Genomic DNA, 24,051 nt, shown 5'->3' with positions numbered 1-24,051 from the left:
CTCAGCCGCGGCGCTGGCGAGCCCTGAGGCCTCAGCTCGGAGCTGGGAGAGCGGCTGGAGCCTGGGCAGCCCCGGCGGCGGCAGCTGAGGAGTTAACTTCCCAGCCTCACCGCATGAAGCTGGAGCTATTAATACTCGCAGGCCGGTTTAGCTGTCAGAGCGAGCGGCTGCTCTGCCGCTCACACCGGCCCCGCCGACCGCTCAACTTTCCTTCGGGGCTCCCGGCAAGGCTGCCCGTCCCCCGGACCCTGCCAGACCCTCCCGGACCCTGCCAGACCTTGCCAGCTCCTGCCAGGTCTTGCCAGACCCTCCCGGACCTTGCCAGCTCCTGCCAGGTCTTGCCAGACCCTCCCGGACCCTGCCAGACCCTGCCGGACCCTCTCAGACCCTGCCGGACCCTGCCAGATCCCTGCAGACCCTGCCTGACTCCCCGCAGCCCCTGCCCGGCCCCCCCAAACTGCTGCAAGTCCCCGGGCAGGGGCCACTTGCCCTGGCACTGCCGTGGGCACCGTCCTCTGCGCCCACCCCCGTCCCCTGCCACATGGGCGCCGAGCCCCGCAGCGGGGCAACCTCATCCCCCGGCCCCTGAAGTACCCCAGGGCTTGGCCGGGGGGTTCATCCTTACCCTGCCGGCCCCCCTCGCCTCGGGGGGTGATGCTGCCCCCCCCGGGTGGCTGCTGACACCCCGTGAGGAGCGGTGTCCCCTCCAGCCGGGCTGCAGGATGGGTGCGGGGCACGGAGGGAACCAGGGCAGCGCGGGTCAGGGCACAGCCCGGCTCTGCCTGCCCTCGGGCGGTCCCAACGCTCAGCCCGGCTGCCTGAGGGGCTCCCCGGCACCGTGACCCCCCCGCCGGGCCCCCCTGAGCCCCCGGCGGCACTGCCGAGGGGCAGGAAGATGCCAACAACCCTCCCGAGCTGCCTGGCCTGTGGTCCCACTCGCCCAGGGGTGGCGGCCGCCGGAGCCTTCAAGCGATGGATTCTTTCTGCTTCGTCTGCTTCCAGAAAGAGGAGCTGCAGCCCCTGCACCTGCACAGGTGAGTGCTGCGGGCCCCGGCCGGGTGGCACCGCGCTGGGGGCACATGCCATGAGCACGGAGGGGACGCGGGAGCACGACCCCGAGCCGGGATGGGGGATGATTCCTGGCAGGAGAGCTGCCTGCCGTGCCCGGAGTTTTTCCCTTGGAGCCTCTCCTGGCTGGAGCAGACCGTGGCCCCGGCACCGTGCCGTGCCGTGCCGTGCCATGGAAAGGCTGTGTGCACAGTCTTGTGTGTGTGTGTGTCCAGCACGTGCTTCCCTGGCAGCAGCAGCTCCCCGGGATTCAGGATGGTCCCACGCCGTGCCGAGGGGTGCAGGAGCGCCCAGGGGAGCGGGGCTGTGGGCAGAGGTGTGCAAACCCGCGGTGCCCTGCGGCCATCCCAGCCCTGCTGGCCCGAACGTGCTCCCCGTCCGGCCTCTGCTGCGGGGGACAGGGCAGTTGGGATGTCCCCAAGGAGGGCACGAGGCCCCCAAACGCCTGGCCCCCTCCCCAAAGTGCCCCATCCGCAGCGCTGAGCGGCCGCCAAGGCAACCGTGGCAGTGCAGGAAGGAGCCAGGCAGGGATGCGAGGTGTGAGGGCTGGCACGTGTCCTGCCCAACTGCTCCTCGGTGGCACTGAGCCACTGCCAGCTCCTGCCCCTGCCCCCATCCCCGGGGCAAAGCTCCTGCCCCTGCCACCATCCCCGGGGCAAAGCTCCTGCCCCTGCCACACCTGAGAGCCCCCCCATAAGCCCCGGCTGTCCCAGCCACATCCAGGGGGGTGGTGGTGCTGGGCCAGTGGCCAGGCAGGGCTATTGGCCAGGCTGTGGGCACATGCCAGCCAGGCAGTCTGTCCTGGCATGCAGGAAACACTGGGATTTGTTTGGTGTAAATCGTGTTTTTTGGAGCCTTGAGTCGTAGCCCGCGAGCCGGGTGCTGGCTGGGAAGGTGGCAGGAGCAGGGGGGAGGGGGATGGGAGATGTGCCTTGGATTTAGGCGCTGCTGGCTGGGGAGGGTGTGGAGCATCCCCAGGGCTCCTTGTCTCACAGCCCCCCTCCCTAACCCTAGCCCCCCCGGAGCTGGAGCTGACTGGCTGCACCCAGCCTGTGCTGGGCCACAAGTGGCACGAGTTCAGCGTCCTCAGCCAGGGAGGGGAGTGCCCGCTGTGACAGTCTGGTGGCCCGAGGTCCTGTGTGGTGGCCGTGGGGATCACCCCTCCCTGCGTGGGGGCACAGAGAGGGATGGACACGTGTGGCTTGTCCCCGGGCCTCCCCTATCAAGGGGGGGCTGTGCTGAGGAGGGGCTCCCGATCCCCAAATCCCCCCCCCCAGTTGTCACCAGCCTGTCCCCAACAGCCTTTCCCTGCCTCCAGCCCACGGGGACAGGGCTGTCATCACCTACCGCCCCCGGCACAGCAGCTGCCGGGGTGGGGCTGCCCCCGGGCTCTGCTCTGGGGGTGCCAGCAGAGGGACCCACCGGCTGCTCCCGCTGCCCACCCCTGGCCCGCCACCCCCCACGCGTGGGCGCGGTGGCCGCGTGCCTGTCCCCGCAGCCTCGCTAGATGGTGCCAGGAGAACGGGCTGTGCGGAGGCGGCCGGGCGAGCCGCGCCGGGCGGTGCCAGGATGCCCGGGGTGCCAGACTCGCGCTGGGCTGGCAGTGGGGCTGTGCCACCACCCCACTACACCCCCAAATCCCGCCCCCCGCTTCCCCCCCCTCACCCCCAATAAAGAGAGACCCATTCCGGGTCATTTCAGAGGAAACCCGTTCCCAAGAAAACCGTTCTGTTCCCTTTCCAGCCAGCGGCTCAATTGCCATCATTACACTCCAGAGTCAACACCACGCCCGAGCTCCCTATAAGTACCCACAGGTGCTGCAGTCCTGACCCAGGCTGTGCAGGGGCAGGGGCAGCGTGCGGGGCACTGTGCCCCCTACCCAGCTGGTTTTGGGTCAAGCCTCTGCCCCCCCCAGGAGCATCGGATGGAGCCTGGGGGGCTGGGAGAGGGGTGGAGAAGCACCCCAATGGCTGCCGGCAGCGGCTCGGTGCGTCCCCAGCCCCACAGCTCGGCTGCAGCTTGTGCCCCGCAGCCCCTGGGCTGCACCTCCTCCCTGACCTTGAGAGAAGCCCCTGGGAATCTCAGCCCGGCAGCCCTGGCAGGGGATGGCAGCACGGCGGGTGTGGGGACCACCGAGGTGGGGGGGCCCTGGACTCCCCCCACCCAGCCCTCTAGGAACAAGCCTCTCTCCGAACCCCCCTTCCCCTTGAAATCCCAAAGGTCGTGCCGGTGGAGGGGCGAGGCTGAGCCAACCGCAGGGGCAGGGCAGGAGGTTCTGGGGCTGCTACGGGGAGGGGACAAACATCCAAGAGCCATCGGGGAGACGCCGGTGGCAGCTCCCCGGGCTGAGCGTGTCCCCCCCTGCCCGTGCTGTGGCTCCCGGCGTGCTCTGCTCCCCTGTCACCCTCCCTCCCTCCTTCCTTCCTTCCTTCCCTCCCTCCTGCTCCTTCCCAGCATCCCTGCCAGCATCTCAAGGCAGGTTTTTAGCTCACGTCACCCGGCTGCGGGTGGCCCTGGCACCCCCACCTGGCACCCCCTTGGCTCCCACTCTGCCCGGGGCACCAAACGTTGGCGAAGGGACAAGTGACCTTGGACGGGACTGGGCTTGCTGGAAGTATTTGAGACTTGAGGGGTGATTTCCTGGGATATTTCCTTTCCAAGCAGAAACCTTGGGGGCACTCGTGGCCCCTTGGGCAGCCTCGGGGCTCATGGCACAGTTTGGGATGGAGCTGAGGTGATAAACACGTTTGAACCGGCGCCTTCTCGCTAATCTTAATTAGTTATTCATGTTCTCTAAGTGCTTTGAAGACCGTCAGCTGGGTGCACAGGAACTGGTGCTACTGGTGTTACTGTTAGCCAACCCACGTGCTGTCAGTGTGCCCTGGCAGCTGCAAAATGTGCCACGGAGCCCCACGGAGCCTTGTGGAGCCCCACAGAGCCCTGTGGGGCCCTGATGAGCCCCATGGATCCCTGCTGAGCTCTGTGGAGTTCCACAGAGCCCCATGGGAGCTTGATGAGCCCCATGGAGCCCCACAGAGCCCTGCTGAGCTCTTTGGTGCCCCGCAGAACCCTGCTGAGCCCCACAGAGCCCTGCTTAGCCCCACAGAGCCCTATAGGGGCTCATGGAACCCCATGGAGCCCCACAGAGCCCTGCTGAGCCCCACGGAGCCCTGCAGAGCCCTGCTGAGCCCCACAGAGCCCTGCTGAGCCCCATGGAGTCCCACTGAGCCCTTCTGTGCCTTGCAGAACCCTGGTGAGCCCCCTGGATTTCCATGGAGCCCTACGGAGCCCCATGAAGCTTCAGGGAGCTCCACAGAGCCCTGCTGAGCCCCACAGAGCCCTGCTGAGCCCCATGGAGTCCCACTGAGCCCTGCTGAGCCCCACAGAGCCCTGCTGAGCCCCATGGAATCCCACTGAGCCCTTCCGTGCCTCGCAGAACCCTGGTGAGCCCCCTGGATCTCCATGGAGCCCTACGGAGCCCCATGAAGCTTCAGGGAGCCCCACAGAGCCCTGCAGAGCCCCACAGAGCCTGGCCACAGCCTGGCTGGTCCCTTGCTGACAGCTCAGCCTCCCTGTACCCGGGGCCCAGCACAGCCCCATCCTCCAGCCCGGGTGTGTGGGGTGTGCAACACCATCCCTGCAGCCCCCCCTGTCCCCCTGCAGCCCCCCCTGTCCCCCTGCAGCACCCCCCCCAGGTCCCCGTGCAGGCTCCCCAGGCCCCAGCACCTCACAGCCTGACCTAGAAAGAGCCCCGAGCTATAAATAGGGTGAGCCAGGGGAGATCTGGAAGGCACAGCTCGGAACACCACGAGCTGCGGGGACGCAGCCGGGGGACAGCATGGCAAGGGCAGGCAGGGGACGTGGGGACACAGATGGAGGGTTTGGGAAGGGATGGGGCTGGACCCACCCTGTCCTCAGCAGCTGGTGGAGCAGGGTGCCCAAGGAGGGCTGTGGTGGCTGTTACCAGCCTGTGTCCTGCCCACATGGCAGCAGAGGGACCACCTGCCAGGTCCCAGCTCTGCCCCCCCTCCCCATGTTGTGCCCTTTCCCAGCACCTTCACCCATAAGATGCTCTCCTGCCCTTTCCCAGCACCCACCCAGCCTGCCCTGACTTGCTGGGTTACAGGGCTCTGATGAAGCAGGGATGTCCCCATTCCAGTGGGGATCATCCATACTCCCAGCATCCAAGCCACGGGTGCTGGGAGCTGTTGGCAGGGGCTGGGAAGTGGAGAAGGGATCAAAGGGACTGGCAAGCACCCATGAGCCACAGCCACCCCTCCTGCTGCCAGGACTGGAGGCTGCTGGATGGGAGAAGGGTGGCAATGTCACACAGCGTTGGCACCACGTTAAAGAGAAGTGTCAGAATGGGATTCAGCCTCTTGCTTTAAAGTCATTCATAAAAAAAAAAAGACTAATTGCTCCCTGTGCTAAGTTGGAAGCGGATTAGAGCCACAAAGTGAGTCAGTGGCCACAGGTCCCCTGCCCTCCCTGGTGGCAGGGGGCTCAGGGGGCAGTGGGATGGCCACTGGCCCAGCTCATCTGGCCTGGATGGTGCATGGGAACACCTCAGCACGGCCCCTCGGAGCCCAGGGCAGCCCCACACCCGTGGGTCAGCTCCAAGTGGCACCTCCAGGACCCAAGGGACCAGCTGAGAGCCAAGGAAGCCCCAAAACAAACCTCGGCCTGTGTTAAAACATCCCTGCTCAGCTCCTCTGAGTGCCGGGAGAAATCAGGAACGACTGGATGTGCCCAAGGGTGCTCTGAGGAGGAGTGTGGCAGGAGAACTGCCTGGGCTGGAGGTGCCCGGGGGGCTCCTGGTGCCCGGTTGTGGCATCACTTGCTGAACGTGCTGCCAGACTTTGAGGAGGTAGAAAGGAAGCTGGTGCAGCGTGTCCACCTGGGTGGGCATTCCCTGCCTGGGTCTGGTGGTCCCACCATTCCAGAGGGCGTGGGGGGAGGAAGTGGAAGTGGCACTTTGGAGGTGGGAGCTGAAAAGAGAAGAAATAGAAAGGAGAAATATAGACCCAAGGAGATGCAACACAAAGCCGAGGAGAAGACAGGGAGACTCGGCAGGCTCAGGGAGAGCAGGAGATGGGGACCTGCCACCGGCAGGACACGGTCCTGTGCAAGGACCTTTCCCTCGCGCGGGGCTGGTGCTGGTGACCCCCAGGTGGTCCCAGCCCGGCCCACCCACCCGAGTCCTTTGGGCGGCAGGCGGTGGCAAGCGGGCAGGGGAGGGGGCGAGGAGCCCGATCCTTGGGTGGGTAACCGGGAGGTCCCGGTCCCAGCCCCTGCCCCCGGGGTAGGGGGGCTCCTCCTGCCCGGGCTGAGCTCCGGAGCCCGGCGGGAGGCGGCCGGACCCGCGCTGAACCCCCCCCTTCCCGGGAGAAACCCACCCGCGACCCCCGCGGGTGCGGGGACGGAAGGAGGGGGTGTAGGGGGGGTGCGGAGGGGGGGGTCTGCATCCCCCCTGTGCCCCCCAGCTCCCGGTGGCGGAGCCTCCCCCCCCACTTCCATCCCCCCCCCCCCCGGCGGGGCGGTGCCGGTGGCGGGCGGGGCGCGGGGCGGGGCGGTGCGGGGGGGCCCCGCCGCTCTCCGCTCCGCTCCGCTCCTCCGGTGGCGGCGGCGGGGCCGCGGCATGAGCCCGGCGGGGCGGGGAGCGGGCGGCGGCGGCGGCGGCTCCTCTCCCGCCGAGGACGGGGCGCTGGGGTTCGCCCCACCGGTAAGGGGGCGGTGGGGAGAAGATGGGGGTGGAGGGAGCTCGGGGAGCTCCGGTACCGGCCCGTGCCTTTGTGGCGGGGCCGCCCTTTGTCTGCCCGCACGGTGCGGGGGATGGGGGGCGGGTCCCCGCACGGTACAACCGGGATGAATGGGGGGCGGGGATGATCAGAGGGTGGTGGGGATGCTGGCCCCGGGGGCTTGGGGGATCCCGCCAGCAGCACCGCGTTGTGTGTGTCCCCCCCCCCCCGCCCCGCATCCCACCGCCACCCCCCGGGGCCACCTGCCCCTCGGCCCTGCGGCTGCGGGGACAAACTCGGGGCCGGAGACGGAAGCGGCGTGAGTCACACTTGAAAGGAGTTTGTACCGGAGCGGGGAGGGAGCCCGGGGTGCTGGGGGGCGATGGTGGGGCTCCTGCCTTGCCCTGCCTCCGGGGCCGCGGGCGCGGCCGGTTTTCCAAGGATAAAAGGGATCCCGGTGAATGTAGGGGGTATGGGGTGGGGTGGAGGGCGGATCTGGGAGGATGTGCTGAGCTGGGAAGCGGCTGGAGACAGGGAAAGGGGAGCAGCGAGGGGAGAGGGGGGCAGCTCAGGCCAGCTCCTCTGCTCACCTCCCCTCGGCTGCCCTCACCTCCCCTCGGTAGCCTTCATTTCCCCTTGGTAGCCTTCATTTCCCCTTGGTAGCCTTCATTTCCCCTTGGTAGCCTTCTTTTCCCCTTGGTTGCCCTCATCTCCCCTTTGTAGCCTTCATTTCCCCTTTGTAGCCTTCATTTCCCCTTGGTTGCCCTCATCTCCCCTTGGTAGCCTTCATCCCCCCTTTAGCCTTCATCTCCCCTTGGTAGCCTTCATCTTCCCTCCGTTGCCCTCATCTCCCCTTGGTAGCCTTCATCTCCTCTTGGTTGCCCTCACCTCCCCTCGGCTGCCCTCGCTGCCAGCTCGGGGTGGATCCAGCCTCCACCCCTCTCCATCCTCCTGCGGCTGCGGCTCGGGAAGGGGGGGAGCGTGACCCACTTTCCTCCAGGTCTGGCCTTGACGGTGCCCACGGGCGGGTGACGCCGGCCGGGGGTCCTGTGGCAGCTCCGGGACGGGGTGAGGGTCAGAGGGGGATGGGGTGGGTTGGTCTCAGCACCCCCTGCACTGGATCTGGCAGCGGGGTGTCGCCTGCCGGGAGCCGGAGCCGGCGCGACCGTGGCGTGGCTGTCATCAGGGTGCTGCTGTGCCCTGCCTGGGTGCTGCTGTGCCCTGCCTGGGTGCTGCTGTGCCCTGCCTGGGTGCTGCCCGGGGGGCGAGGGAATGAGGCCAAGGAGGGGACAGGCAGGACTGTCCCCCTCGGCGGGAGCCGGGGCCGAGGCCACCGGGGCGATGCTGGGGTCGGAGCAGGATGCTGGAGCCTGGGCTGCAGGGTCAGAGCAGACCCACTGTATCTGAAGGCCGTGAAGCCCCTCGGAGTAGAGCCAGGGCTGGTGTTGGGAGCTGGGTGACATGCCCCAGTGTCCCCAGGAGTGAGAGGGGACGAGGGTCCTGCCGGTGGGGACCGGGCGGGCGACGGGCAGGTGCCGCTCGGGGCGTTTGTCTTTGCAGATCCCGAAGGCGCGATGCTGCCGGCGCTGGCGGAAGAGTTTGGGGAGGGAGATGATGACAGGCTGATGAAACCAATCAAACAATGAAGTAATCATAAATCCCCGGTGCCGGCGGCGGGCGCAGCAAAGGCGGGAGGAGCTGGAGGCTGGAGTAGCTGAGGTCCTAACGAAGCCACCGCGCTCGTCAGGAGAAATCCCGGGAGGCCGAAGCACTGAAAGGCAGCCGAGGTCCTGCCATCAGGACAGTGTCACGCAGACAAGGGCAGGGAAAATCCTACTGGAGGCTCTGGGAGAGCTGTGTGGAGGGCACGGAGGATGGTGGCAGGAGGGGAGAGCGGAGGCTCCACGAGGAGCAGCGTCTTCCCGTCCCTCAGGAGGACAGCGAAGGCTGTTGGAGGAGAGAGCCCAGCTGCTGCTTTGTCTGCTCTTCCCAATTTTTTCCTGTGGAGGCTGGCTGTGAAACCTGAATCCTGGGGCTGAAGAGGCTTGGCACGGGCTCACGGCTGGGATGGGAGATGGTTCCTGCGACGGGAGATGCTGTGGATGAGTGTGCTGGGGCCTGAGCCTGCCCTGCAGCCGAGATGCCCCCACCGGGAGAGCCTGCACGTTGCTGGGTGTTTGGTGGCTTTGTTGAAGCCAATCCCGGTGCCAGGCACTCTGCTCTGGTCCAGGCATGGAGCTGGTATGAGAAACTCTGGATAACTGGGCGTTCAGAGCCATTGTCCCAAACTGGGAGCACGAGGAAGTCATGGTTTGGCAGAGGTTTGGAGCTGGTTCAGGCTCATGGTGCGACCTTCATTTCAGTGTTTCCCAGTGCATTCCCACTGCTACGGAGCCAGTGAGAGGCAGGAGGACATGGAGACATACCCCATCCATCCCCTCTGGGGGTTGCCTGCTCCTCCTGGGTGGCAGGATGCTGGTGGAGGGGCTGCTCCCAAAACGCTCCCTGTCTGCAGGGAAACTGTTTCCCTTGGCCATGCATGATCAGCTGCTTCCTGGACAAGCTGGGTTTGTCTTGGGTGGTGTCGGACAGCCCTGGGGTGTCACGGGGGCAAAGGGACCCTCTCCCACACGTGTTTTGCTGCTTTTGGTGGGGCGGGAGGTGCTTCCTGCAGGCAGCCCCTTGCCCAGCTGGAGAATACCCAGCCGTGGGTCCTGGTGTCTCTGAGCCCCCATGAGATGCCTGTTCCCCCCCACACCCGTGGCTGCATCGGCCTCGTTAGGTGAAGGTGCCTTTGTGAGCCCCCCCGGGGCACCCGTGTGCTGCTGCCCCCGGGAAGAGCAGCTAATAACACCTTGCACCATTCCCAGTGGCACGGAGGAGATGATGAGGATGTCCCCAGAATGGGGTCAGGCAGGAAGGGAGGTGGCAGGAGCTGGAAGTGGAGCGGGGCACTGGGACACAGCAGCTTGGTGGGGGACATGGTCAGGGCAGCAGCTGCCCCCCTCACCCTGGGGCAGTGCCAGAGGTGGGCTGCCAGGAGCAGGGACAGCCTTGGCAGGGCCAAGTCCTCTTGTGGAAATGACTTTGCCAGCTCAGTGGGTTGTTTTGGAGGAAACAGGAAGTCTGGGAGCTGGCTGGGGTGTGGGGGGGTGAGCTCCCTCCCCACGGGTGCCCCAGTCAAGCTGGGGAGCAGTTAGTGTTACCTGCTAATAACTAATGCCCATTAGGGGAGATTGAGGTTGGACATGAGGAGGAAATTCTTGGCTGTGAGGGTGATGAGAGCCTGGCCCAGGTTGCCCAGGGAAGCTGTGGCTGCCCCATCCCTGGCAGTGTTGAAGGGCAGGTTGGATGGGGCTTGGAGCAACCTGGGCTGGTGGGAGGTGTCCCTGCCCATGCAGGGGGTTGGGACTGGAGGATCTTTAAGGTGCCTTCCCACCCAAACCAGCCTGGGATTCTATGATCCTTACACCAGAACTCATGACCACGCTGCTGCTGTAGTGAGCACCACAGTGACAGGAGGGTTTGGGGCTGGGAGGACACAAAGCTCTGCAAAAGCCACAAGGCACAAGGGCAGAGCAGTGTGCCCACCTGCTGCCCAGCCTTTCTCATTTCTCCACTCTTTAAGGATAAATTGGGTCTTGTTGAGCCCTTAGGGTTCTTCCCTTCCTCTTCCCAGTTCCTTGCCCCAGAGCAGCCCACAGTGGGAGCCTTGGCCCATCACCAGGCAGGTCACCTTGCTCCAGGAACCCCTGTGTCAGCCTCCAAAACCCTTTTCCTTTGACCCTCTGCAAGAAATGGGTTGTTTTCCTGCCCTGTCAGTCTCTGACATGGCCGGAGGGTTTTGGTTTTCCCCCCCCTCTTCCTCTCTTTAAATTTCCCAGCAGCTGCTGCCCCAGCAGCCTCTACTGCTGGCTGCCTGGAGCAGCTCTCCCGGGCGGCCTCTCCTCCTCTCAATGAGCTCTTAATGAGTTTGCAATTACTTATTGGCAGAGCTGAGGCACCCGGGGCTGGGCGTGCAGGGATGCAGAGCAGGGGAAAAGCATCTCCATGCAGGGAACAGCCTTGGGGTGGCAGTGGGTGGGCAACGCCAGGGCTGCTGGGCTCTGGATATGAGATGCCATCCTCCCAGGAAGTGCTCCGTGGTGTTGGGGATGGAGCTGGGGATGGTTTTGGGAGGGGAGCAGCAGTTGCCGATGGGAGACGAGTGGCTGCCTATAAATACCTGCCAGGGAGAGAGGAAGAGGTGGGTGGATTATCCTCCTCACTCAATGAGATAAACGGTTCTGAAGCTTAAACACGGGATGATTTTAGTCTGAATAGTAGGAGAAACGGTTCAGGATGTGGAGATGACGGCACGAACCGCCTGCGGGGAGCAGCGGGGTCCTGGAGCCACGTGGCAGCACCTCCTCTGCCCCTTTGCCATTGCCTGGGGTCTTGTGTCACGGGAACCTTCAGCAGGACTCAGCTGGGATGTGCACTGCTCCTCCCTGCTTTTAGAAGCTCCTTTTTCAAGACCACCCAAAGCAACCACGCTGGGTACCGTGTGCTGGGAGGGTGGTTTTGGCTTCCTTTGGGCATGGCGCTGGCTCCCCAATCCAGGTCCTTCTGGGCCAGGCCATGGAGGAGGGAGCAGGGCTGGTGTGCCAGGAAAAAAAGCCCCATTTCTGCTGTGGTTTGACCAGGAGCATCCACGTTGGCATATCCTGCATCAACCGAGGACACAGGACCCGGCCACCCCAGGCTGGTGGCATCTCTTGCCGCGTTGTCACCGTCACGCTGTCCCGGCGAGCGTGCAGAACCACTAGACACAAGCCCTTGCTCCCTCTCCCACCTCTGCTCCACGCACCAAACCCAACATCTTTTCAAAGGCATTTCCATTTTTCATGAAAACTTCTGCATCGATGCTCCTTTCGGCCTCGGAGCGTTGCTGTCCTGCCCGCCCTGGCGCCTCGAGCTTCCCAGGATCAGCCCTGGCCCTGTGCTCCCCCCGCAGGCAGGAAGGGAGGCCCTGCAGCAGGACCCCAGCAGTGTTCCCAGCAGCTCCAGTAAGCACCAGTAAGGCAGCAGCCACAGCCCTGGCACGGCTGGGAAAGCCTGGCAGGGCACCCAGAGTGGTGGGACCCCGTGTCTGATGGGGGCTTCTCCGTCGCTGGTCCAAAAGGAGCCACCTGGAAAGCCCAACAGGTTTAGCCAAGAGAAACAGCAAAGATCCCTTGACTTGGGGAGCTGTCTCAAGCAGCCATCAGTCCTTCACCTCCTCTCTCCCATCCCACCTCTTTTTTTTTTTTTCTCCTCAAACCCCATCTCTGCCAACGTGCATAATTACGTTTCAACGCCGGTTAATTAAGAGGAGCGTGATTGTAAATTCAAGTGTAGACAGAATTCTTCTTGCAAGGATGCTGGGAGCTGTTTTTAGTCATGCATCCATCGAGCTGCTGTGCTGATCCACCTCCACCTCCAGCACCCAGACACTGAAATGGTGCTCCTCTTCCAGGAGGCCAATAAAGCACTATGGAGATGAGCTGCTTTGGAGATCTTATGAGTCAAGCCGTTACATTTTTGGAACATCATGATGTTGAAGTTCCTTTTCTATTTTTCGCCCAACTTCCCAAGGATTAAAAAAAAACCCTAAAAATAATAAATATTTAAAAAAAAAAATTAAAAAAAAAAAAATCAAGGAGCTGTGCTCTGCCTTGGGATGAGAGGCAGGAGATCAGGCTCCTTGGGAAAGGGCTGGGAGGATCCTCAGGCAGGAGCTTGACCCTGCAGTGATGTGGGTGCTTCTCAGTCTCCATCTTCAGCAGCCCAGCTCCATCCCATCCCCACTGGTCCTGGGGACAACTGGGGTCCATTTTGAGGGTTGTTGGTTTTTTTTTTTTCCCCTTCCAGTGAGACACCACATTAAAAATCTACATATAAACCTGCTCCTGCTGGGCTGCTGCCCCATGGTTTTTGGCCATCTCCTATGAGATAAAAAGCAGCTGGATTTGTCCACCAGGGTCGCTGTGTCTCTGCTGGGGGTGGCTTGTTGGGGTGCTGGGTTCGTGTTCTTGGAGGTTGATGCAGCACTCTGAAGATAGCAGATGAAATCAGGGGTGGTTTTGGTGCTGTGGTGGGTAGGTCCAAGCTTGGCTCTTGTTGTGGGCACAGCCAGGGTGAGGAAAACTGCTGCTGGTTTGTTGGGAGCGAGGAATGTTGGTGCTGTTGTCCATGTGCTGGTAGGAGAAAGCCAAGAGCTGGTAAAGTTGGATGGTAGGAGTGATGTGCTGCAGAGCTGTTGTGTCCCACTTGGCATCCATGGCATGGCCCTGATCCCACTCAAGTGCACTGGGTGGCTCCCGGGTGGGCTTGGCTCTGGAGCTCTTCAAAGACAGGAGGTGGAGGGTACAGAGCTGGCTCCTGGTGTCCCCATTGGGATGGGGAGCCCCAGAGGGCTTCAGCTCCCATCCTGCATGGTTGCTGTGAACACACCAGGGCTGAGGAAACACATGTGTGTCCCCTTGTCCCTGCCCTCCTGGCTCTGCCGTGCCCCGAACCCTCCCTTTGCCCCCAGACTCACCCCCAAGTCGGAGGGGCAGGGGCACTCGCACCCCCTGGCCCTGCCCCCGTGGAGAGCCTGGAGCATCCCCTCCAGAGCCATCAGGTCGGTGGCCCCTGGGGACAAGAGGTGGCAGCCGGTGGGTGCCGCTCAGCGCCGCCCTGAGCAGCCTGGCACCTTTTGGCTGCACCTGCCAGCCCCGGGGGCGGGGCGCGAGGGGACGGGGTGGGGTGGGAGGGGGCCTGGTGGCTCCGCAGCCCCCAGCGTCACCCCCCGGGTGACGGTGCCTCTGCCTTGCAGCGCAGCCATGAGCGCGGGCTCGGTTGAGCAGGAGCCGTCGCGCAAGCTGGCCTGCTGCGGGGTGCCCCTCATCACCGAGGACATGCAGTCCCTGGCCATCCGCACCCTCTCGGGCACCGACATCAGCAAGCACTACGACCTCATCCGCGAGCTCGGCAAGGGCACCTATGGCAAGGTGGACCTGGTGTCCCACAAAAGCACAGGTGAGGGGAGCCAGCGGGGTGCGGGGGGACGCAGCCGCGCCGGGGAAAGGGTGCCCGGCGTGTCCCAGCTGTGTCCCCGGGCTCACCTCTATCCCGCTGCAGGCACCAAGATGGCCCTGAAGTTCGTCAACAAGAGCAAGACGAAGCTGAAGAACTTCCTGCGGGAATTCAGCATCACCAACACGCTCTCCTCCAGCCCCTTCATCATCAAGGTCTTCGACGTGGTCTTCGAGACCGAGGACTGCTACGTCTTTGCTCAGGAGTACGCCCCCGGCGGGGACCTCTTCGACATCATCCCGCCACAGGTGGGAGCCCCAGGCCCTCCCCTGGGCGCCTCTTTGGGGTGGGGGGGCTCCATGTCCCCAGAGTGCTGAGCAAAGCTGCTGCTGTGCTTCGGTGGCCATCGGGGAGAAGGCCCCGTGTGCGGGGATGGGGCGTCCCTCTGCGGGTCAGCTCCGACCACTAGCACCTACAAGCAAGTCTGGGACCCATCACCCATTTTCTGGGGTGGCCCGGAACCTGTCACCTCTCCCTAGAGTGGTCTGGGATTCATCACAGATCCCTAGGGTGGCCTGCAACCCATCACCTGTCACCAGCGTGCTCTGAGACCCATCACCCATCCCCGGGTTGGTCTCAAACCCATCATCCATCCCCTGGAGGTCCTGAGACCCATTCCCCACCCCTCTAGGGTGGCATGAGACCCACCACCCATCCCTAGAGTGACCTTGGACCCAACAGCCATTCCTAGAGTGGCCTTGCACTCATTACCCATCCCCTGAAGGACCTGAGACCCATCGCTCTCTCCTAGGCCAGCCTGAAACCCATCACCTATCCCTAGGGTAGCCTTGGACCCATCACCCATCCCCAGGAGGTCCCGAGACTCATTGCCCCATCCCCAGGGTGGCCCAGGGGACCCATCACCAGAGAGCACCCCAGATAAAAGCAGCCGTGGCCGTGTTGGATACGTAGTGCCGTACGGATGTGGTGGTTCCCGAGCTGGGTGGGATCCCGACGGGGTCTGGCGGTGGGTGGCTGATCCCGTCTCCCCGTTCCCGCAGGTGGGGCTCCCCGAGGAGCTGGTGAAGCGCTGCGTGCAGCAGCTGGGCCTGGCCCTCGACTACATGCACAGCAAGAGCCTGGTGCACCGGGACATCAAGCCGGAGAACGTCCTGCTCTTCGACCGCGACTGCCGCCGCGTCAAACTGGCCGACTTCGGCATGACCCGCAAGGTGGGCTGCCGGGTCAAGCGCATCAGCGGCACCATCCCCTACACGGCCCCCGAGGTCTGCCAGGCCGGCCGGGCCGAGGGCTTCGCCGTGGACACCAGCATCGACGTCTGGGCTTTCGGGGTGCTCATCTTCTGCGTCCTCACCGGGAACTTCCCCTGGGAAGCGGCGGCGGCTTCCGACGCCTTCTTCGAGGAGTTCGTGCGGTGGCAGAAGGGGCGGCTGGCGGGGCTGCCCTCCCAGTGGCGCCGCTTCACGGACAGCGCCCTGCGCATGTTCCAGCGCCTGCTGGCCCTGGACCCCGAGAAGCGCTGCCCCGTCAAGGAGGTCTTCTACTTCCTCAAGTGCGACCTGATGGCCGAGGTGCGGCGCCGACCCTCCTACCGCTCCCGCAAGCACGCCGGGGACAAGCTGCCCGCCGGCCCGCACCGCCACGAGGCGGCCGGCTCCTGCACCCCCGCCCCGCTCAAGAGGACCGTCCTGACCGAAGGGAGCGGAGCACGAGGCCCCGAGGCCGGCGCGGCCCCCGCGGGCCCGGCCGGCAGGACAGACGGCCGGCAGGACAAAGGGAAAGGGCAGATGGTCCTGGCCACAGCAATAGAGATCTGCGTCTGACGGCGCCTGGGGTGGCACAGGGTGGCTGCCCAGCCTGGCCCCCCCAAACCCTGGGGACTCAAGAGGGGGTTGCTCATGGTGGGGGGGGCAGGAGGTTGGGACCAGGCTCCGGGGCTCCGAAAGCAAAAAAAAAAAACCAACCAACAAACCACAACCAACCAACGAGAGAAAGGAACAAAAACCAAGAGGAAAAGGACAAAACTGGCTGGGTGAGGACGCGGATCCACCCCCGTCCCGGGTGGAAGGCCGGCCAAGGGCACCGCTCGCTGCTGAGGGGACCATTGGTGACCCCAGCCCCTGCCGCGCCGCCCCCTCCAAGGCCCCCCCAGGGTGGCCCGGGGAGGGGTCTCGCAATACGGGTGGGAAGAGCAGGGGCACCTTGGTGGGTGGGGGGTCCAGGGCAGCCAGCACCCACCAGCTCTCCCCACACCCCCTGCTCAGCCCCCGCCGGGGCAAGGGAAGGCCAATGACCCTGCACCATGGAGGAGGCCTTTGGGGGTGTTGGAGCGGGTGGGAATTTGCCCCCTTCCACCAACCAGTCCCTGCCCCGCTGTTGGGGACTTAGCAGGGGACAGGGAGGCAGGTGCCAGGCCAGTGATGGGGAGCTGGGGGGGTCACCAGCAGCCCGGGACCCCCGGCAGCCCCAGCTGCCTCCCTGCTGTGGGAGGTGCTGGCAGCCATTGATGTAGCAAGTGTCCCTGTCTGTGTGTCGTTGTGTGTCCCAGCCACAGCCCTGTCCCCCCTGCCCTGCCACACGCCAGCCCCTGTCCCCCCTGCCCTGCCACACGCCAGCCCCTGTCCCCCCTGCCCTGCCACACGCCAGCCCCAGACCCTGCCGGAGGGACCAGTTCCCTCCCAGCTGGAAGCTCCAGCCCGTGGCTGGTGGCAGCGGTCCCGGCTCTCCGGTGGGTCAGACGCTCAGGGCCGTGCTGGCTCTGCCGTGGTGACGTTACCTTGTCCCCTCTGCAGGCTCCTTGTACCCAGGGACTGGAAAAGGCGGTGGCAGCAGCACATCTCCAGGGCAGGACCTGGGGAGCCAGGGGAAGGGGCTTCGGGTGGCCTCCCAAAGGTCCCCACGGCTCCCAACGCTGCCCCCATCACCCCTCCTTGCTGTCACCCCTTCCTGAATCCCAGTTCCCTCCCCCGGGGCTGGCGGGGAGGAGGTGGGGGGTAAATCCCCCTCGGGTTGGCTGGGGGGGGGGGGGTGGGTGGCTGATGGCCCCTTAGTGACAAGGCCACAGGGTGGGGGGGGAAATCACAAGTCCCCTCCTGGTTTCAGGCACCCAGGGGCTCACCCCGCTGCGGGGCTGGGAGGGCTGGGAACACCCCGAGGCAGCAGCACCCAAGCCCTGGGAGGGTTTGGGTTCCCCTCCCCTCTGGTGGGTGCCGTGGGGACCCCCCTGTCCCATCCCCCCCATCCCAATTCCCACACAAAGGGCTATAACGCTATTCAGCAGCAGCAGCAGCAGTTTACAGAGCAGGCGGGTGCCCGGCCGGACCCCCCCCCCCGCCACCGCCGCTGCCCCCCACCCTGTCCCCTTGGCACCCACCTCTGCCCCTCACCCCCCCGGGGCTGGGGAGGGGGGTGTCAGAAGTAGCATCACCCCCCCACGTAGAGCCGCCAGGCGCCGTCCTGTCTCCTTCTTGCCTTAGGTCCCTCCATGTCCTCGATCTTTCGTGCAATAATGTAGAGAAGGGATCCCCGGGCGGCCGCAGGTGGGTTGGGTGCTGCCCCCCTGGGTGCTGTGCCCCCCCTTGGGTGCTGCCCTCTTGGGTACCCACGGCAATGGGGGGGACCCTCAAGGGGGGGGGGGGGGTGATTTCTGTTCCTGTCGAGGTCGCTGTGTTCTTAGGGTTGTTGGGTATTTCTTTCCCGTTCCCTCGGCTGTCGGGTTTCGGACCTTCTTCCCTTAGGAGAGGCTGTAGTGTCACAGATGTTACCTCAGTTTGTCACTGTTGAAAAGGATTCAAAACGAAACAAAAGACAAAAAAAAAACAAACAACAAACCAACACAAACCACAACGACTGAAACCATGAAAACGACAAAACACGTAGTTATATAAAAAAAAAAACCAACAAACCAACAACCTTCTCAATGGCCTTGGGAGAGTTTTGTTTCTTTTTCAAAACAAAGGTGAGGCTGCTTGTTGGGGGTGGGGACACTGCCTGGCATCGCCCTGCTGGGGGGCTTGGGGTTCACTGTCCCCCCACTTCCACCCTGTCCCCCCCAGCCTCACTGTCACCCCAGGCAGGAGGGAGGGGAAGGGGGGGAGCAGCACCCATGGGTAGGGGGAACCGGCTGCCCCCCGTGCAGCCCCCTCCAAACAGGCAGGGCTGCCTGATGCCAAATGTATTCCAGCCACATCTACAGGCTAATTTCAATTTCCTGGTAATTATGCAAATGAATGTGGATTTAATTAAGGGCAGATTTCATTAAAACCTTCTTGGGGAAATGAGAACAGGGCGGGGAGAGGCAGGAGGAGGAGGAGGAGGAAGAAGAAGCAGGAAAGGAGAGATGAAGGCAGCACCTGCCCCGGAAGATAAATGACTGCAGGAAATGGGATCCCTTGGGAATGGGGGTTCTGCCTGCTCCCTGTCATGGGACCCCCATCATGGGGGGGGGGGGGGGCTTAGTGTCCCCGGCCCAGAGGTGGAGGCTGCAGGGGGCACATCCAGGGGGGCAGCACCTGGGATGGAGCCCAGGAAGATGCAGCAGGACCTGGGCAGCAGGCAGGGAACCCTGCAGCTCGGCTGGGTACAGCAGCCAAGGCTTCCATCTCCCTGCCCTTCCCAGCAGGCAGGGAAAGCATTTCATTCAGACATGACTTTTTTTTTTTTTTTCCTCTTCCCCAGCTAAAAATACAGATTTGGCCCCACCAAAAGGTCTAGGAAATCAATGTCATTGTCACCAGGCTCTGGCTGGCAGGACCCTCCCCAGCTGCAGACAAAAAAGGAAACGCTGCCATTTGACGTCTTTGAAATGAACCACTCGGGCTGATTTCAGCTCCACTGTCTTTAATTCCAAGTGAAAGGGCTAATTTTATCCCAGCAAGGTCAGGGATGCTGAGAGCCCGTCAGCACCAGGGGCTGCTTGGCTCCAGGTGACACCTTCAGACCCGAAAATGTGGCAGAAGCGGCAGCCGGGCGAAGTGACCTCCTGCCTGGCAAAGCCAGATCCCACCTGGCAAAGCCATCTTCTGCCTGGCAAAGCCAGATCCCACCTGGAAAAGCCACCTCCTGCCTGGCAAAGCCAGATCCCACCTGGAAAAGCCACCTCCTGCCTGGCAAAGCAAGATCCCACCTGGCAAAGTCATCATCACCTGCCTGGCAAAGCCAGATCCCACCTGGCAAAGCCAGATCCCACTTGGAAAAGCCACCTCCTGCCTGGCAAAGCCAGATCCCACCTGGAAAAGCCACCTCCTGCCTGGCAAAGCCAGATCCCACCTGGCAAAGTCATCATCACCTGCCTGGCAAAGCCAGATCCCACCTGGAAAACCAGATCCCACCTGGCAAAGTCATCTCCTGCCTGGCAAAGCCAGATCCCACCTGGAAAAGCCATCCCCTGCCCATGTCCCCCCTGCTGCTCTGGTGCCCTGGCCACTGACCCCGGGCAGTGCCCAAGGGCTGGGTGAGCAGCACAGGTGCTGCTCCCAAAGCAAATAACTCCTAGATTTGTCCAAATCCTCAAGCTGGAGAGAGGAGCAGCACAGGCTGCCAGGCATGAAGGCAGCACTGGTGCTGGATGTGGGAGGGGGGCAGCAGATCCAGCCCCACCAGTGTCCTATCAAACCAGACCCTTCCTGAGCTGGGAAGGCTGGGAGGCCCTGGCTGTGACAGCCAGCAGAGCTTGACCACCTCTAATTCCATCCAGCCTTTCTGGAGCTGATTTTTGCCCATTTTTGCTTAAAGATGCTAAGGGAGCCACTGCAGCCCCAGCTAAAATCTGGAGAGTAAAAATAACAGTGAGTGATCCACTTGTTTGGAACACAACTGATCAGTGCTGAGGCAGCACTGCCAAAAAAACACCCCAACCCCAAGGAAGGCCTTTCAAAGAAAATATTTGGCCACCAAGATGCTGCTCCAGCTCCTTCAGGATCCAAGGAGGTGCTGCAGGATGAGGCCCTCAGCAGGTGATCCTGGGTGGGAGAGCAGGGCCTGGGGTGGCTTCCCTGGGCAGGGACATCAAGGGGACACAGCGTGGCAGGACTGTGAGATGTGATTCCCAGGGCTGATCCACTTGGAAGAGTTTCCCGACCCAGCAGAGGTGGGTGCTGGAAGGAAATGGGGGTCCTGCCCAGCACCCCAGCAACATCGGGTGAGCTCGAGGCCAGCACAGAAAATGAGGCTCTGGAGTGGGAACATGAGCTGCTGCTCAGGGATGCTGCTGGGAACGGGATCTGTGGGAAGAGGCACCAGGGCATCCTGCTGCCAGTCCCAGCAGCTGCAGAGCTGCCCACGGAGGGGAGGCAGCTCAGGCTGGTCCCCTGCCTGTCCTTCCCACAGGGCCCCTCCAGTGCCTGCCTTCCCAGCTGCTGGGAAGCTGATGGACAGACATCAGTCACAGCCTGGCAGCTGCCAAGGGCTCCTGCAGGGATCAGCTGCCAGAGCCAGGCAGCAAAAGCCACCCTGAGGCAGGGAAAAATCCAGCCCTGCTCCAGCTGAGGGGGTTCAGCAGGGCTGTGGCTGGAGGTGGGTGGGGAGAGGTGACCTTGTGTGGCATCTTTGGACTAAGGGAGAGCAGACCTGGTTGCAGCCCATCCCAAATCCATCCCTGTCCCCAGACCATCCCCATCCCTGCACAACCCATCTCCCAGGCAGGCCCTTGCTCCATGGAAACATCCCCCCCCCCCCCCAAGCATTCCACAAGGGATGGCTTTGGCCAGGCTCTGCCAGGTGCTGGGTGGCTTTTCTCCAGCCTCACAGCCAGCCAGGAGGACCTGGGCACGGGGCAGAGCAGAGCAGGAAGCTGCTGGTGTCCCCAGCTGAGCTGCGTGCTCCCTGCAACGGGCTTGGACCCATTTATGTTTCACCCCAAGGTGTTTAAAACCCAGCGGTTTTCACCAGGGGGTTTCTGGGGGCAAAGGGTGGGTTTGTCCTCGTCGGGAGGAGGGGGGGGGGGGGTTCAGCACCGAGTTGGGGTGCAGGGAGGTGCCAGGGGAGGTGATGGGGAGCACACCCAGCCCCCCCCCTCCCAGCCTGGGTTACAGCTCCGGCTCCTCAGCCTCCCGCGTTGCCATGGCAACCGCAGCATCCCAGCCTCGCCAAGGACGGCGGGTTTCCACCATTCCCACCCCCGCCCCGCCGGGACACGGCTCAGGATCCCGGCACGGGGGGGGGTCACAGCCCTGCCCTGAGCCTGGGGTGCCCCAGGGCCCCGCTGAGCTGCCAGGGGCAGGTCCCTGCTCCTCCCGCCCCTCGGGAGCCGCCGGGCTGGCAGCGCTGGAGCAGGAGATGCTCTGGATCTGCCCTGGATCTGCCCCGTTCCGACCCCCCCGCAGCACCTCCTGGCACCCAGCACACCCATCGCTGCGGGCAGGTCCCTCCCGACCCCCTGGCAGAACATCCCCCTGCCGCACAAAGTGTCCCCAAACCCCTCTGGGTCCTCCCGGGGAGGAGGGGGTGGGGAAGGACAAGGTGGGTGGTGGGTTCTCTGCTGCCTCTGGGGTCACTGGGTCCAGTGTCACCCCCACGCTGGTTAGAGCATCAGCACGGGCAGCTCTTGCTCTCAGCAGCCCCACAAGGTCTCGGATGAGATCCTGAGCTAAAACCTTCACTGCCACGGGTGGCACCAGGCTGGGGAGAAGTTCAGCCCCTCATCCTGGGGAGCCTGCTACGCCTCCAGAGAGGCCTCAAGTGAAAAGCACTAACACAGGATGGACCCAGGCTTTAATAAACAGTGAATCACCTGCTAATGGAGCCCAACTCGAGCCATCTGGCAACACCTCAGGGGCTTAAAGGCACCCTGACCATGTCTGGAACATGAAAGGGAGCATCCCCTTGGAGCCCTGAAGACACCACGCTGGGAAGAAACTTTCAGCTAAGAGGCTGCAGGTGAGACAGGGAACCTGCTGCTTTCAAGAGGGGTTTGTTTACAAGGATTGTTCCCCCCTGCCTAGGCTGGGGTGAAGGCAGGCAGAGGAATTTGGGTCACTGTTCTGCCCCAGGGCTGGAGCTGGGTCAGGGCTCCCCAACAAAGCATGGCCAGTTTATAGTGAACAGGCTCATCCCACCCCTGTGGAAGGGCACCCATCCTGCTTGGGAGCAGGGGGGTAACAGGACACTGCTCTGAGGGCCAAACACTGATGCTGGGCTTGGGTCACTCTCCCAGGGCTACACCACCCTCCTTCTGAACAGCTTCTCCTTGTGCCCATCAGCACTTCCCTCCTTGAAGCTTCACCACTTCCTTCCTCTGCTTTGCACCTCCCCAGAGAAGATCCTGCTCCCAGCATTGGATCATTCCAGGCTGGGATTTCAGTCCCTCATCCTCCTCTCCTCCAGGCTGAGGAAGGTCCAGCAACCTCAGCCTCTGCTGGACTCACTCAGCTTGTGACAAATCTGCAGTCACTTGAGGAACTTACCCCTTCCAGCCTGGTTTGAGGAGCACTGCAAGGACCCTTGCCCAGGGGCCAAGGTCTAGTTTCAAAGTCCTGCTTGCTCTGGCCAGAGGACCATGGTGGTTTGCTCTGCAGAGCCCCATGGTCCCCTCTGCTGCCCTCACAGGTGTTGCTCACCAAGGCTGGCCAGGATAACTTGCACAAGGCAGGACAGGCTGGCTGACCCACAGGATTCCTGGGACACTCACTTGGCTCCAGGTCCAAGCTGACTTCAATGTTTGGAGGCTGCCAGATGCTGGCTGAGAGTGCTGAGCACCAGAATCCAGCCTGTGTTTGGTTGAGAAGTTTGAGATCCAGAAGAGAGTGGTAATTCAGTGGCCTGGAGCTTCTCAGTGGTCTTCTCATGTGCTTCATGGCCCCACTGTGCAGTTTGTTCAGGTCCAGGTGCCTGGAGGAGCAGCTCTGCAGGACTCAGGGCCACTTGAGTTGGCATCAGCTCCAGCTGGTTGAAGCAGACCAGGATCCTGTGCTTGCAGGGTCAGGATTTGAACAGCATCCTGGCTGGATTCCAGGCTTCCCAAGGGAGCCTGGATCTTGTGGAAGAACAGGCACAGGGGCAGAGGCTGGAACCAGCACAACAGTCCCATCAATCTTACAGCCAACACCCTGCAGCATCAGGCACCAGCTCCGAGTCATTACCCAGCCCTCCACTGGAGACAACCCAGGGCCACTCCTGGGGGCCACTTGTCCATGGCAAAGCCTCCTCTGGAGTGAAGCCAACCACTGCAGACCCGATCTGAAGGTCTCACCAGCTGCTGCGTGGCTCTCAGGTGGACATTCACTGGCCTGTCTGCTTGGAGAGGGTGTTGGCATCTCAGTGCACAGCCACAAACAGCTCAGGATCTTCTGCCAGAGCTCCAGAAAGGCTGAGGCCCACACCTAAAGTACTGCTCAGGGTTGGAACAGCTGTCTTGCAGAAAGGTCTTGTTAAAGGTGAGGACCTGCAGCTGCTTGGCACGACATAAATGCCTTCACCTGGCCTGAAGCAGGGGCTGCCAGCTGGGACCTGATGTGCAGCTGATCCTTATTTGCTGTAGAAGGTTGGTGACCTTGCTGGAGACAAGAGTCTGTCGTCTCCTAAAGGTCATGGAAGGTTCAGGAGGCTCCTGATGGCTAGAAAATGGTAAACATCACACAGATCTTGAAGTAGAAGGGCTCTAGGGGGTCAGTGTAAGAGGGAGCCCCCAGACCCACCTCTTCACCTGGCAGGGCAGCCAGGCACAGCCCCGAGGAAGGGAGGAAGGGACAGAGGCCTGGAGCCCAGCAGAGCTCCACCAGCATGAGCCTCCAAGCCCTCCCTCAGGATTTATATACCCAATTGGCCAGGGCAGGAGCAAGGAAATGTGGGACTGGCAGAGACAGCAGGAGTTGGGCAGGAGACCCTGCATCCCAGATCAATCCCAGCCTGTGATGGTCTTACAGCCATGGGGAGGAAGAACCCAGTTGGTCTTCTCCTGCAGGACCTCAGTGTGTGATGGTTTTGCATGTTGGGAGTGGGGATGGATGGATGGATGGATGGATGGATGGATGGATGGATGGATGGATGGATGGATGGAGAAAGACAGACAGATGGACAGAAAGACCCTACAGCCTCTCAGCTGAGCTCCTCAGCAGCACTTGCAGTACCAGCAGCCCCCAGCTGGACCTGTCCCACCTGGAACTGTCCAGCCAGATCTTCTGCCCTGCTGTAGTGGAGCAAACTGGTTACTCCATGAGGCAGGCAGTGGTGTTGCCCTTGGCTGGTG

At 63.0% G+C, this 24,051-nt stretch overlaps 1 protein-coding gene across 2 annotated transcripts; it reads left to right on the top strand.

The window, feature by feature from the left end:
• The first annotated feature begins 880 nt into the window (after window positions 1–880).
• On the top strand, window positions 881–15,921 carry SBK1 (SH3 domain binding kinase 1). 2 transcript variants are annotated; one of them, XM_051631960.1, is made up of 4 exons: window positions 881–1,034; window positions 13,648–13,850; window positions 13,953–14,155; window positions 14,909–15,921. In XM_051631960.1, the coding sequence occupies exons 1-4, from the start codon at window positions 973–975 to the stop codon at window positions 15,689–15,691; spliced, it is 1,251 nt and encodes a 416-aa protein (XP_051487920.1). In that variant the 5' UTR covers window positions 881–972; the 3' UTR covers window positions 15,692–15,921. The 2 variants fall into 2 exon arrangements, with proteins under 2 accessions (XP_051487920.1, XP_051487921.1); XM_051631961.1 differs by lacking the exon at window positions 881–1,034 and adding an exon at window positions 6,757–6,790.
• Window positions 15,922–24,051: the final 8,130 nt, after the last annotated feature.

This window comes from Apus apus, chromosome 14 (genome assembly GCF_020740795.1).
Source record: "Apus apus isolate bApuApu2 chromosome 14, bApuApu2.pri.cur, whole genome shotgun sequence".
NCBI lineage: Eukaryota > Metazoa > Chordata > Aves > Apodiformes > Apodidae > Apus > Apus apus.
This window is presented reverse-complemented; position numbering and strand designations above follow the sequence as displayed.